Source organism: Chlorocebus sabaeus, chromosome 6 (genome assembly GCF_047675955.1).
Source record: "Chlorocebus sabaeus isolate Y175 chromosome 6, mChlSab1.0.hap1, whole genome shotgun sequence".
Taxonomy (NCBI): Eukaryota; Metazoa; Chordata; class Mammalia; order Primates; family Cercopithecidae; genus Chlorocebus; species Chlorocebus sabaeus.
This window is the reverse complement of record NC_132909.1, coordinates 46,829,973-46,845,511: the sequence shown is the minus strand read 5'-3', so window position 1 is coordinate 46,845,511 and position 15,539 is coordinate 46,829,973. Positions and strand designations below refer to the sequence as shown.

At 50.6% G+C, this 15,539-nt stretch overlaps 1 protein-coding gene across 1 annotated transcript; it reads right to left on the bottom strand.

Annotated features, from left to right (window-relative positions):
* Positions 1-131: 131 nt before the first annotated feature.
* CIB3 (calcium and integrin binding family member 3) lies at positions 132-14,222 on the bottom strand. Its single transcript, XM_007995634.3, has 6 exons — positions 14,070-14,222; positions 13,804-13,838; positions 10,406-10,517; positions 8,944-9,091; positions 5,416-5,611; positions 132-1,336 (listed from the first exon to the last, which is right to left on the bottom strand). Exons 1-6 carry the CDS (start codon positions 14,118-14,120, stop codon positions 1,315-1,317), a joined length of 564 nt encoding a protein of 187 aa, XP_007993825.3. The 5' UTR covers positions 14,121-14,222; the 3' UTR covers positions 132-1,314.
* Positions 14,223-15,539: the final 1,317 nt, after the last annotated feature.

Below are 15,539 nucleotides of genomic sequence, written 5' to 3'. Positions count from 1 at the left end.
TTTGGTAGAGACAGGGTTTCGCCATGCTGCCCAGGCTGGTCTCAAATTCCGGGCTCAGGGGCTCTGCCTGTCTCAGCCTCCCAAAGTGCTGGGATTACAGGCGTGAGCCACTGTGCCTGGCTCCTTTTTTTTTTTTTTTTTGGCAGAGTCTCGCTCTATGGCCCAGGCTGGAGTGCAGTAGCACGATCTCCAATCACCACAACTTCCCTCTCCTGGGCTCAAGCGATCCTCCCACCTCAGCCTCCCAAATAGCTGGGACTACAGGCGTGCACCACCACACCCAGCTAATGTTTGTATTTTTGCTAGAGACAGGACTTCGCCATGTTGCCAAGGCTGGTCTCGAATTCCTGGGCTCAGACAATCTGCCCGCCTCGGCCTCCCCAAATGCTGGGGTTACAGGCTTGAGCCACCGTGCCCGGCCCAGTAGCTGCTTAATGTATTAGGGGTTTAGGATGGGAGTGAGCTCTCTAGACATGACATACCGTACAATGGAGGTGTCTGGGAAGGTCCCCAGGGGCTGGTCTTGGTTGCAGGAGTAACTACTCCTTGGACTGACTGGGGCATAGATGGAGGCCCTGGGGCAATCTGAGGTGGAGGGGGTGTGGGGTTCCCCAAATGTACAAGGTTCAGACATCTGGGATCCGGTATGAGGTGTACCTGGGTTCAAGCCCGCCCCTGCAAATGACTTGTGGGGTGGCCTTAAGCAAGTCACTCTGCTCCCTCCAAAGGAGGGCGTGATCCTCAGCCAACCCTGCAGGGATGTCAAGGGGGGGTCAAAGTCACGTTAGGGGTCAGGTGCATCATAAACTGTAAAGTGCAGTAGCCACCTCAGTGAATGACGTTCCCATCCCTCCCAATCAGAGGTCTTCTCTTGGCAGCTCTAATGAATCAGCCCGGGAGTAAAAGTTTCAGTCCCTTCGATGACTCAGGGCAGTGAAGGGTGAGGTTTGGCCTCCGGGGTGGGAACCCTGGGGTAGGACAGCATGGGCCCGATCTCCCCACCTCATCCCCACCACGGACACCCATAACAAGGCATGGCCAGCCTTCACAGTGAGGACGATCTAGGAGTCACCCCTTCCTTGCACAAACAGGGAGATCGTGGCTCAGAGAGGGTGTGGCCACACTCAGGGTCACACAGCAAAGTCAAAGATAAGATTCTAGACTGCCTCCCTCCCGTCTTCCAGTTTTAAGGTGGAAAAATGTGTCCTCCCAGCAGGTGTGACTCAGCGACTTGTGTTTATTCTTAGAAACCAGAGTCCACAGCGGGTGAGGGGTCACCCCGCTCTCCTATAGCCCGGCTCCTCTGTGGTGCCATCAGATTCGGATGTGGAAGGTGCTGTGTGCAGAGAGAAAAGGAATCAATGCCTTCAAGGAATGGACAACCCCTTTTCCTCCTCCCCCTCAACATGCTCACGGAAATTCCCTGGGACAAGCAGGAAGGATGCCATGTGGACCCCTCAAACAACCCTAGGCCGGGGGACCCCCACAGGGGTTGAGAGCACGTGGGTTTACTTTTTTAATTTTTTGTTGTTTTTGAGACGGGGTCTCGCTCTGTTGCGCAGGCTAGAGTGCAGTGGTGTGATCTCAGCTCACTGCAACCTCTGCCTCCTGGATTCAAGTGATTCTCATGCCTCAGCCTCCTGGGTAGCTGGGATTACAGTTGCATGCCACCATGCCCAGTTAATTTTTCTATTTTCAGTAGAGGCGGGGTTTCACCATGTTGGCCAGGCTGGTCTTGAACTCCTGATCTCAAGTGATCTGCCCACCTCGGCCTCCCAAAGTGTTGGGATTACAGGTGTGAGTCACTGTGCCCAGCCTTTTTCCTTTTTCTTTTTTTTAATTTTCCTTTTTTTTCCTTTTTTTAAAAATTTTCTTTTGTGGGGGTTGGGGGGAGATAGTCTCACTGTGTCGCCCAGGCTGGAGTACAGTAGTGTGATCTCGGCTCACTGCCATCTCCAATGCCCAGGGTTCAAGCGATTCTTCTGCCTCAGCCTCTCAAGTAGCTGGGATTATAGGCGCCCGCCACCACGCCTGGCTAATTTTTGTGTTTTTAGTAGAGACGGGGTTTCACCATGTTGGCCAGGCTGGTCTCGAACTCCTGACTTCAGGTGATCCGCCCGTTTTGGCCTCCCAAAGTGCTGGAATTACATGAGTCACCATGCCCGGCCTTTTTAAAATTTTTTGAGACAGGATCTCACTCTGTCACCCAGGCTGGAGTGCGGCGCCTCAATCACTGCTCACTGCAGCCTCCACCTCCTTGGGCTCAGGCGATTCTCCCACTTCAGCCTCCCGAGTAGTTGGGACCACAGGCGTGCACCACCATTGACCGCTAATTTTTGTTGTTGTTGCTGTTTGTTTGTAGAGATGGGGTTTCACCATGTTGTCCAGGCTGGTCTTGAACTCCTATGCTCAAGCGATCCACCCACCTTAGCCTCCCAAAGTGCTAGGATTACAGGCATGAACCACCACACCCTGCCATACGATATAAAGTTTCAAATAGCTAGAAGGAGGATACTGAATGTTCTCAACACAAAGAAATAATACACATTTGAGATGATGGATATGCTAATAACCCTGATCTGTTCATCATACATTATATGTATTGAAACCATTATGTGGCCTGGCACAGTGACTCACCCTTGTAATCTCAGGACTTTGGGAGGCCAAGGCAGGAGGATCAGTTGAGGCCAGGAGAACAGCCTGGGCAACAAAGCAAGACCTTGTCTCCACAAAAAAAAAAAAAAAAGTTTTTAATTAGCTAGGCATGGTGGTGTGTGCCTATAGTCCCAGCTACTCCAGAGGCTGAATTGGGAGGATTGCTCTTGAGCCCAAGAGGTAGAGGCTGCAGTGAGCTGTGATTGTGCCACTGCACTCCAACCTGGGCAACAGAATGAGACTCTATCTCAACATTTTCAGCACTGTCTCAGGTTATAGATAAAAACAATAACAGGCCGGGCACCTGTAATCTCAGCACTTTGGGAGGCCGAGGTGGGCAGATCACCTGAAGTCAGGAGTTCAAGACCAGCCTGACCAACATGGCGAAACCCCATCTCTACTAAAAAACACAAAAATTAACCGGGCTGGTGGTGGGCGCCTGTAATCCCAGGTACTCGGGAGGCTGAGGCAGGGAGAATTGCTTGAACCTGGGAGGTGGAGGTTGCTGTGAGCCAAGGTAGCGCCACTGTACTCCATCCTGGGTGATAGAGCGAGACTCTATCTCAAAAAATAATAATAATAATAATTAACTAATTGAATAAAATAAACAAAATTAGCCAGGCACAGTAGCACATACCTGTAGTCCCAGCTACTTTTTTTTTTTTTTTTTTTTTTTTGAGACACAGTCTCGCTCAAGCTGGAGTACAGTGGCGCAATCTTGGCTCACTGCAACCTCCACATCCCAGGTTTGGGTTAGCTGGGACTAGAGGTGTGTCCCAGCATGCCCAGGCTAATTTTTGTATTTTTAGTAGAGACTACTGCCTCAGCCTCCTAAAATGCTGGGATTACAGGTGTGAGCCACTGGGCTCGGCCCTGTAGTCCCAGCTACTTGGGAAGCTGAGGTGGGAGGATCTCTTGAGCCTAGGAGTTGGAGTCTGCAGTGAGCCGACTGCACCATGCACTACAGTCTGTGTCACAGAGTGAGACCCTGTCTCAAAACAAACAAACAGGCCGGGCAAGGTGGCTCATGTTTGTAATCCCAGCAGTCCGGGAGGCCAGAGTGGGTAGATCACTTGAGGTCAGGAGTTCAAGACCTGCCTGGCCAACATGACAAAACCCCGTCTCTACTAAAAATACAAAAATTAGCTGGGTGTGGTGTCACACGCCTGTAATCCCAGCTACTCGGGAGGCTGAGGCAGGAGAATCACTTGAACCCAGGAGGCGGAGGTTGCAGTGAGTTGAGATCGCACCACGCACTCCAGCCTGGGCAATAGAGCAAGACTCCATCTCAAAACAAACAAACAAAAAGAAACATCACTGTGTACCCTATGAATATGTACAATTATTATTTGTCAATTCAAAAAATAAAAAATGAAGTGAAATTTAAAAATTATAAAATAATAATAGCAGCAACAGCAATTTATTAAACACCTATTGTGTGCCAGGAGCTGTGCTGAATTTTCTCCATATATTAATTTGGGGTTCAGCAAACCTTTTTCTGTAAATGGCCAAATAGTTGATGTTTTCAACTTTACACCATGACGCAACTCTGTTGTTGAAGCACCCAAGCAGCCATAGACAAAATGTACACAAACGGGTGTGGCTGTGTGCCAATAAAACTTTATTGATGAGTCAGGCGCTGTGGTTCACGCCTGTAATCCCAGCACTTTGGCAGGCGGAGGCAGGCAGATCACGAGGTCAGGAGATTGAGGCCATCCTGGCTAACACGGTGAAACCCCGTCTCTACTAAAAATACAAAAATAAATTAACCGGGCGTGGTGGCGGGCGACTGTAGTCCCAGCTACTCGGGAGGCTGAGGCAGCAGAATGGCGTGAACCCAGGAGGTGGAGCTTGCAGTGAGCCGAGATTGCACCCCTGCACTCCAGCCTGGGCTACAAAACGAGACTCCGTCTCAAAAGAAAAAAAAAACTTTATTGATGGACACAGAAATTTGAATTTCGTATCACTGTCATGTGTCATGGAATAATCTTTTTTTTAATTTTTTAAAAAAAATTTAAATGTATTTATTTATTTTTGAGACAGAATCTCACTCTGTGACCCAGGCTGGAGTGCATGGCACAATCAGAGCTCACTGCAGCCTTCACCTCCTCAGCTCAAGCAATCCTCCTGCCTCAGCCTCCCAAGTAGCTGGGACTACAGGCATGCACCACCACACCTGGCTATTTATTTATTTATTTGTAGATATGGACTCTCCTTATGTTCCCCAGGTTGGTCTCAAGCTCCTGGGCTCAAGAGGTCCTCCCCACTTAGCCTCCCAAAGTGCTGGGATTAAAGGCATGAACCACCCCACCTGGTTGGAATATTATTATTCTTTTATTGTTTTTCAATCTTTTGAAAATATAAAAGCCATCCTTAGCTCACAGGAGGTACAAAACCAGGCTTTGGGTCAGATTGGCTTATTGGCCATACTTTGCCCTGCAGTGGGGGCTGATTTTCCCCAAAGGCTGCCAAGTACAGTTGCACAGTCCATTCACTGCAAACTGTTCAGGCAATAAGGGCTGAAGTCCAGCCACATTCTGCTTGCTGAAAGAGGTGTATCCACCCGCAGGGGGTGCCCGGGGGGTCCCTAATTATCCCCATTTTACAGATGCAGGGACTGAGACCAGGGAAATTGAGAAAGTTCCCCAAGGTCACAAAAGAATGCATAGAGGAATTTTCGGAAACAGAGTCTGTGAACTGTCTCCGTAAGAGCCCCTTCAGATGTGCAAATGGACTGCGGGTGGTGGTGGAGAGCATCACCTGAGGAAGTCTGGTGCCCGGAGGATCATGTTCCGGAAGTCTTCCAGGGACAGCCGACCATCATTGTCTCCATCAGCCTCATCCAGCACCTTCTCACACACCAGGCTCACCTCCTCGGCGCTCAGCTCCCCCCGAGTCAGTTTGGTCACCGTCTGCTCCAGGTCCCACGCACAAATGTAGTCGTCGTCGTTAAAATCTGCAGAGCAGAATGGATGGGGAGTGACAGCAGGTGGCAGGCGGGCTGGGCCGGCTGTGGGCACATACCGTGCCCATGTTACAAGGTCGGGCACGGTGGCTCACACCTGTAATCTCAGCACTTTGAGAGGCTGAGGTGAGAACACCTGAGGTCAGGAGTTCGAGACCAGCCTGGCCAATATGGTGAAACCCCGTCTCTACTAAAAATACAAAAATTACCCAGGTGTGGTGACATGCACCTGTAATCCCAGCTACTCAGGAGGCTGAGGCAGAAGAATCACTTGAGCCCGCGAGGTGCAGGTTGCAGTGAGCCGATATCTCACCACTGCATTCCAGCCTGGGCAGCAAGAGTGAAACTCCATCTCAAAAAAAAAAAAAAAAAAAAAAAAGAGGAACTGAGGCCCTGGGAGGGCACCCAAGACCTTGGTGTAAAATCTGGAACTCTCCTTAAAATTGGGCAGGGACTTGCTGGGAGTTCATTCATTCATTCAACAAGTACTTATGTGACGACTTTTACATTTGTTCTTTTTTTTTTTCTTTGAGACGGAGTCTCGCTCTGTCGCCCAGGCTGGAGTGCACTGGCGCAATCTCGGCTCAGCGACCTCCACCTCCCGGGTTCAAGCGATTCTCCTGCCTCAGCCTCCCAAGTAACTGGGATTACAGGTGCCCGCCACCACACCCGGCTAAATTTTGTATTTTTAGTAGAGAGGGGATTCCCCGTGTTGGCCAGGCTGGTCTCAAATTCCTGACCTCAGGTGATCCACCCACCTCAGCCTCCCAAAGTGCTGGGGTTACAGGTGGGAGCCACCACACCCCACCTGATTCATTCATTTTTACAAGTATTGAGTGCCTGCTGGGTGCTAGGCACTATAATAACTATTTTATTCACTCATACAAGTATTTATTGAGCATCCACTATGTGTCAGGCATCACAGTAACTGACTTTCATTCATTCACTCACTCGACAAGTATTTATTGAGTGCAATTTTCATTCATTCTCTCACTTAACAAGTATTTATTGAGTACCTACTGTGTCCTGGCACTGTGATAATAATTTTTCATTTGCTCATTCGAAAAATAGTTATTGGCCCGGCGCAGTTGCTCATGCCTGTAATCCCAGCACTTCAGGAGGTTGAGATGGGTGGATCACCTGAGGTCGGGAGTTCTAGGCCAGCCTGGCCAACATGGTGAAACCCCATCTCTACTAAAAGTACAAAAATTAGCAGGGCGTGGTGTGGGTGCCTGTAATCCCAGCTACTAGGTAGGCTGAGGCAGGAGAATCGCTTGAACCTGGGAGGCGGAGGTTGCAGTGATCTGAGATCATGCCATTGCACTCCAGCCTGGGCGACAAGAGCGAGACTCTGTCTCAGTAAAAAATAAATAAATAAATAAAGATAGTTATTGAGTGCCTACTATGTGCCAGGCACTGTAATAGCTCTTTCATTCATTTATTCAAGTATTTATTGAACACCTACTATGTATCGAGCACCATGATAACTGTTTTTCATTCATTCACTCACTCAACAAGTATTTATTGAGTGTCTATTGTGTGCCAGGCACTCTGATAACTTTTTCATTCATTCATTCATTCATGCAACAAGTATTTATTGAGCACCTACTACGTGTTGGGCAACATGATAACTATTTTTCATGTGCTCCCTCAAAAAGTATTATGGTGGCAGGGCACGGTGGCTCATGCCTATAAGCCTGCCACTTTGGGAAGCTGGGGTGGGTGGATCACTTGAGGTCAGGAGTTCAAGACCAGCCTGGCCAACATGGTAAACTCCATCTCTACTAAAAATATAAAAAGTTTGGCTGGGTGCAGTGGCTCATGCCTGTAATCCCAGCACTTTGGGAGGCTGAGGCGGGTGGATCACCTGAGGTCAGGAGTTCGAGACCAGTCTGGCCAACATGGTGAAACCCCATCTCTACTAAAAATACAAAAAAATTAGTCAGGCGTGGTGGCAGGTGCCTGTAATCAATCTCAGCTACTCAGGAGGCTGAGGCAGGAGAATTGCTTGAACCCAGAAGACGGAGGTTGCAGTGAGCTGAGATCACGTCACTGCACTCCAGTCTGGGGAACAGAGCAAGACTTTGTCTCAAAAAAACAAAAGCAAAAAACAAAACAAAACAAAAAACCAAGTTTTTTTTTTTTGAGACAGAGTCTCGCTCTGTCGCCCAGGCTGGAGTGCAGTGGCCGGATCTCAGCTCATTGCAAGCTCCGCCTCCCGGGTCTACGCCATTCTCCTGCCTCAGCCTCCCGAGTAGCTGGGACTATAGGCACCTGCCACCTCGCCCGGCTAGTTTTTTGTATTTTTTAGTAGAGACGGGGTTTCACCGTGTTAGCCAGGCTGGTCTCGATCTCCTGACCTCGTGATCCGCCCGTCTCGGCCTCCCAAAGTGCTGGGATTACAGGCTTGAGCCACCGCGTCCGGCCCCAAAAAACCAAGTATTTATTGAGTGCACACAAGGTGCCAGGCACTAAGATAACTGTTTTTCTTTCATTCAGTCATTCAACAAATATTTACTGAGCCAGGCTCAGAAGACAGATGGTGAGCAAAATAGATACTGTCAGTACCTTTGAGTCTTCTCAGGGACAAAGTCAATAAGAAGTGAACAGGTCAAGGAACAAGAAATTAAGCAGCATTGCCTGGTGCTAGAAGAGAAATAGGATGGTGGGATGGGGGGATGAATGGGGAGAGGCCTACTTTCAACCTAGACTTCAAGGATAAGAAGGAGCCAGGGGATCTGGACGCGGTGGCTCATGCCTGTAATCCCAGCACTTTAGGAGGCCGCGGCGGGCGGATCACCCGCGGTCAAGAGTTCGAAACCAGCCTGGCCAACACGGCGAAACCCCATCTCTGCTAAAAATACAAAAATTAGCCAGGTGTGATGGCATGTGCCTGTAATCCCAGCTACTCAGAAGGCTGAGGCATGAGAATCACTTGAACCTCAGAGGCGGAGGTTGCAGTGAGTCAAGATTGAGTCACTGCACTCTCGCCTGGGCAAAAAGAGTGAAATTCCATCTCAAAAAAAAAAAAAAATAATAATAATAAGTAAATAAGGAGCCAGGTGAAAGGTGTTCTAGGCAAAGGGTTCAGCAGAGGCAAAGTTCCAGAGGCCGAAGACTGTGTGTCAGAACAACAACGCCCGCGTGGGCTGGAATAGAGTTAGCAAATAAATGAGCTGGGGAGGCAGTGGAGCAGGGTGGAGGACAGGGTCACGCAGGGCCTCAAAACCTCTGGGGAGACATTTCTGATATGGGTGCCACCCACCCAGTTCCCACTCCCCATCCCATCCCCATGCTCCCCAACCCCAAGGCCGTGCACGCACCGTAAATTTTAAAAGCATAGTAAGCCTTGAGGTCACGGGGAGCCATTTCGCTCATCACAGAAAACATGTCCAAAAAGTTATCCAGGGTCATGTGGCCATCTCCATCCTCAGAGAAGACCTGGGCGATCCTCTGGCGGAACGGGTTGTCCTAGGGAGAGAAAGGAAGCTGGGAGGCCGCCCTCCAACCCCCAGGGTCTCTGGGGGTCCATGTGGTCTCACTCTGAGCATCCACTTTCTGGGAGTCTCCAAGTATTCTCCATCAAGACCCACTCCCTCCCATGGTCCCTAGACAGGACTTTGGACAACTCCACCCTCTGCCCCTGTGGTCAGAGCAACCTTGACCCCACTTCCAGCTCTTGGAGCAGCCATGTGACCCAGGCAAGGCCAATCAGAGAGTTGCATTCACCTGGCAACAGTGATTGGCTCTGGGATGGGCATGTGACTCAAGCTAGCCAATCAGAGACTGCCCTGGGACATTTTTCTGAAAAATTGGGAGGGAGAGGACCTCATTACTGCTGCTTGCAAAGCTCACAGAAGCTAAAGCTAAGTGGCTGAGAGGTCCTTTCACAACCTCAAGAGGAGAAGCTGCCTTAGACTGAAACCTCTTCCTGGAAGGAGCTGAGAGATGGGGGGAGATTCCTGAGCACATTATCAGAGGCCCTGGTTCCAGCCGTACCTGATGCTGTCCCTGCCTCTGGATTTTTTTGTTGTTGTTCAGGGGCAATCCATTCTGATCCAATCCATTCTGTCCCTCTCAAATAAGGTTTTTGTCACTTACAATAAAATCAGCCCTACTCACAGTCAGTTACTCAACCCACAAGTTCCCCTTGGATGCACAAACCATGTGTCAAACATCCTGCTGAAAAAAACCTGCATTTAGCAGCTCCTGTTACAAGAAGAACTAACGTTCTCTGAGTACTTGACACAAAACACACCCTGTACTGAGTTTGTTACCTGTATTATCTCACTGCATCCTCCCAATTCTGAGTTTTTTAAGACAGAGTCTCACTCTGTCGCCCAGGCTGGAGTACTGTGGCTAGATCTCTGCTCACTACAACCTCCACCTCCCGAGTTCAAGCAATTCTCCTGCCTCAGTCTCTCTAGTAGCTGAGATTACAGGTATGTGCTACCACATGCAGCTAATTTTTGCATTTTTAGTAGAGACAGGGTTTCACCATGTTGGCCAGACTGGTCTCGAACTCCTGACCTCAGGTGATCCACTCGCCTCGGCCTCCCAAAGTGCTGGGATTACAGGCTTGAGCCACCACGCCAGTCAACTCTGGGTTTTAACCATGTCTCTGTGACATTGTAGCTGTGTGACCATGAACAAGTGTCTTAACCTCTCTGAGCCTCAGTTTTCTTATCTGTAAAATGGGGATAACTGCAGCACCAACCTCAGGGGAATGCAACGAGAGACATCTCTACCATTTTTTCCCCTGTCTGTCCCATGACCTGGGCGTACCTTCAGCTCGGGCATGCTGCCAATGAGCTCGTAGGGCACCTTCACGTCAGGGCAGGTGGTATAGTCGAGGGGCACGAGCTGCGGGGCCAGGTCCTGGTAGCGATAGAAGAGCCTGATGTGGGGAGGAAAAAGCTGGGAAAGGCTGGGAGCAGGGAGCAGGCAAGAGGCTTGTCCCTTCTTTGTTTTTTGAGATGGAGTCTCGGTCTGTCGCCCAGGCTGGAGTGCAGTGGCACAATCTCAGCTCACTGTAACCTCTGCCTCCCAGGTTCAAGCAATTCTCCTGCCTCAGCCTCCTGAGTAGCTGGGATTGCAGGCACACCCCGCCACGCCCAGCTAATTTTTTTGTATTTTTAGTAGAAACAGTGTTTCACCATGTTAGTCAGGCTGGTCTCAAACTCATGACCTCAGATGATCCACCTGCCTCGGCCTCCCAAAGTGCTGGGATTACAGGCGTGAGCTACCGCACCCAGCCAAGTCCCTTCTCTTTCACATTCACATCTGCTCACTGCACACCGAGGGATACTGTGTCCCCAAGAACCTTCAGCCCTGGGCCTGGACCTCAAGCATACAGAGCCCGACACAGGCACCCCTACCTCCCTGGGGGCAGGGCCAAGGTGCAGAGAGGGCCACAGGACAAAGGGAGACTGGACTGGGGAAAGCAAGCTAGGGAGAAGGGGGTTCCTGGAAGAGGGGACATTGGTGCTGGGCTTTGAAGCTTGAGTAGGAGTTTATAAGGCAGATGGAGTTGGGAGACGGGAGGGTGCTTATGGCCAGATCACAGCAAGCATTCAGAGAATCCTCTATAATCCACACATCTCTGGATATCGTCATGTTATCAGCAAGACCCTGCCTCCGAAGATACCTTCACTTTCATACCTTCCCTTCCTCTCCTCATAATGGGAGGAAGGGGCTGGGTGCAGTGGTTCACACCTATAATCCCAGCACTTTGGGAGGCTGAAGTGGGCGGATCACCAGAGGTCAGGAATTCGAGACCAGCCTGGCCAACATGGTGAAGCCCCATCTCTACTAAAAATACAAAAAAGTAGCTGGGCATGGCGGCAGACACCTGTAATCCCAGTTACTTGGGAGGCTGAGGCAGGAGAATCGGTTGAACCCGGGAGGAGGAGGTTGCAGTGAGCCAAGATCATGCCACTGCACTCCAGCCTGGGCAACAAGAATGAGACTCCATCTCGAAAAAAAAGAAAGGGGCACGGTTTCCTCAAACGGGTCAGAGCAGAGGCACACAGCTAATATTCACATTTTTCTAAAGGGCAGACAAAAGGCATTTTGCAAATAACTGAATACCACACACACTATCTAGATGGTAAGGCCAGTTCTCCACTCAGATGCCCTCACCTGGTGACACCATACCTTCATTAGGGCATGCTGAGCAGCAGCCTTGCAGAGACCATCCTTGGTGGGTCTGAGGTTCCCAAGCTGCTAGGGACTCTCTCTGAGAGAGACACGAGTCCCTGGGTCATATGATGACTAGGAACTCAATGAAGGTAGGGTGGGGAGACCTAGAACTTCCCTCCTGACCACTCAGTTCCCTGTCGGGGTCCCCTCAGGGAATACCCTGGGTTTAGGTTTCTGTATGGCTCTCAGCAAGTTCCTCTCCCGCTCTGTGCCTTGGTTATTCTATCTGATAAGCAAGAAGCTTGGGACAGACAAAATGTCAGCCTTCAACCGCCTTGGGGCTCTGTGCATCTACCCTTCAGCCTGGGGTCAGCCCCACCCTGTCTGAGCCTCAGTTTCCCCATCGGTAATTTGATCGTGATGGCCAAGGTGACCCTGCAAGCTGTCCTCACCCAGACAATGGGGCTCACGAGTAAAAGGTGTGGCCATCAATAATGGATGTCCTGTTACTACACAATTGGGGCCTTGGCCCCGATCACACTGCAGCCGAACCCTGGCCAGCTTGGGTTTCACAGCTCCAAGTTCATGGGTCGGGGCCCCTGGACAATGGCCCCACAGGCCGAGTGATGATGTGGGATTCTCATCTGTGCCCATCGTGCTCGGTCACGCCAGGGACCTGCAGCAGCCTTGGGCCACCTCCCCATACCCTCACCTTAATGCCAAGCCCGCAACCCAGAGTGGGCTCTGGACTTTGCACCTGGGCTCCCAGCCTCAAGTCCCAGTCTCAGGAGAATCTTTATCTTTCATTTTGTTTTTTTTGAGATGCAATCTCGTTCTGTCACCCAGGCTGGAGTACAGTGGCGTGATCTCGGCTCACTGCAACCTCCGCCTCCCAGGTTCAAGCAATTCTCCTGCCTCAGCCTCCTGAGTAGCGGGGATTACAGGCGCCCACCACCACGCCCAGCTGATTTTTGTATTATTAGTAGAGACGGGGTTTCACCATGTTGGCCAGGCTGATCTTAAACTCCTGACCTCAGGTGATCCACCTGCCTTGTCCTCCCAAAGTACTGGGATTACAGGCGTGAGCCACCGTGCCCAGCCTCAGGAGACTCTTTCTAACAAGCTGATGCTCTCTGCCCTGCTCATGCATGCTCTATGGCTCCTTGCCACCCTTGGGAGAAAGCCCAAGCTCATCAGCCTACAGACTGGGACAATATGACAAGATGTGACTTCTCAGCTTTTCCATCTCTGCCTCCATCCACTGACCACACCTGCCCCCCTTCCCCATTTAAGTCCCATCAAATTGGAAATACCAGTTGGGCATGGTGGCTCACACCTGTAATCCCAGCACTTTGGAAGGCTGAGGCAGGTGGATTGCTTGAGCCCAGGGGTTTAAGAACAGCCTGGGCAACATAGTGAGACTCCCATCTCTACGAAAAAATACAAAAATGAGGTGCACATGGCGGCTCGCACCAGTGGTCCCAGCTACTCGAGAGGCTGAGGTGGCAGGATCACCTGATCTTCGGAGATCGAGGCTGCAATGAGCCGCGATTGCACTACTGCACTCCAGCCTAGGCAATAGAGACCTATCTCAACAAAAAAGAAGAGAAGGGAGGGAGGGAGGGAGGGGAAAGAAAGAGGAGAGAGAGAGAGAGAGAGAGAGAGAGGGAGAGAAAGAAAGAGAGACAAAGAAAGAAAGAAAGAAGGAAAGAAAGAAAGAAAGAAAGAAAGAAGAAAGAAAGAAGAAAGAAAGAAAGAAAGAAAGAAAGAAAGAAAGAAAGAAAGAAAGAAAGAAAGAAAGAAAGAAAGAAAGAAAGAAAGAAAGAAAGAAAGAAAGAGAAAGAAAGAAAGAAAGAAAACAGAAAAGAAAGAAAGGAAGGGGGGAAGGGGGGAAGGGGGAAGGAGGGAAGGAGGGAAGGAGGACCACACACACACACACACACACACACACACACACACACACACCCAAATTGCAAATATCCTCCAGCAATGAATACAAAGTTGTTTTTCCAGATCTTTTCTCTCTACCTCCCTGGACTGACCTCATGATCTCCTTCCTTGTGAAAAACGTGCAGTCCTGTGGAGAGAGGTGTTGTCTTAACCCAAACCCTGCCTCTGGGGCCTCCTCCCACGGCCTCCTCCCTCCACCCCACACTCACACAGATGGCCCGATGCTGCCACACACACAGCCGAACGAACCAGGAACCCAGGCAGACGGTACACCCGGATGAAGGGATTCTGTTCCCATTTCCCAGATCACGGAACCAAAGCTGTCAAACCCACTGAGGACCCCTCCTGACCCCTCTACCTGATACGCTTCCAGCTGCTCGTGCGTGAAGACTGTCTGCTTGTTGCCCATGGTGTGAACCACAGCCCAGACTCGGGGACGCACCCCGAAGGCTCCCAGCTTCCTCGGGGCCACACGGGTTGCCAGGCTGTTGTGTACCAGTGTCTGGGCAAATCTCCCTGCCCTGGCTGTCACCCGCCCACCCACGCCGTCACCCCCTGCTTGGTGAGACTCAAATTACAGCCAGGCTCTCTGGACAACAGCCTGAATGTGTCCATGGGTGAGGATAAGGGTTGTGGGACATCACAGAGAAGCCCTCAGTGGGGAGGCCACATCTGCCACCACCAGGTGAGGCTGGGGTTACGGGGCACACTCAAGAGACAGGGAGGGTATACGGAAGGGCTATGGGCACACTGCAGCTCAAATTCCAGCTCTCTGCCCACTAGCTGTGTGGCCCTGGGCAAGTCACCTGACTTCTCTGAACCTCATTCATGAGATGAAAATTACATTATACCTACCTCATATGGTCATTCTCAGGATCTGAGATTTAAAAAAAAAAAAAAAAGATTTTGGCTGGGTGAATTGGCTCATACCTGTAATCCCAGCACTTTGGGAGGCCGAAGCAGGTGGATCACCTGAGGTCAGGAGTTCAAAACCAGCCTGGCCAACACGGCGAAACCCCGTCTCTACTAAAACTACAAAAATTAACCTGCTATTGTGTTGCATGCCTGTAATCCTAGCTACTCCAGAGGCCGAGGCAGGAGAATTGCTTGAACCCAGGAGGCGGAGGTTGCAGTGAGCCGAGATCACACCATTGCGCTCCAGCCTGGGCGACAGAGCGAGACTCCATCTCCAAAAGAAATACGGTTTTTGTTGGGTGAGGTGGCTCATACCTGCAATCCCAGCACTTTTGGAGGCAAAGCATGAGGTTCGCTTGAGGCCAGGAGTTCAAGATCAGCTTGAGCAGCATGGCAAGGCCCTGTCTCTACTAAAAATACAAAAATTAGCTGGACGTGGTGGTTCATGCCTGTGGTCCCAGCTACTCGGGAGGCTGAGGTGGGAGGATTGCTTGAGCCCAGGAGTTTGAGGCTGTAGTGAGCCATGATTGCATCACTGCACTGGGAACATGAACAAGCTAGATGAAGTTTTGGGGTGTGCATTATTATTTTATGATGTTTATTTTTTTGAGACAGAGTCTCACTCTGTTGCCTAGGTTGGAGTGCAGTGGCACGATCTTGGCTGCCTGCAATCTCTGCCTCCTGGGCTCAAGTGATTCTCCTGCCTCAGCATCCCAGGTACCTGGGACCACAGGTGTGCACCACCATGCCAAGCTAATTTTTTTGTTTGTTTGTTTTGCTTTTGTGTTTTTTTGTTTGTTTTTTGAGACCGAGTTTCGCTCTGTCGCCCAGGCTGGAGTGCAGTGGCGCAATCTCAGCTCACTGCAAGCTCCACCTCCCGGGTTCATGCCATTCTCCTGCCTCAGCCTCCCAA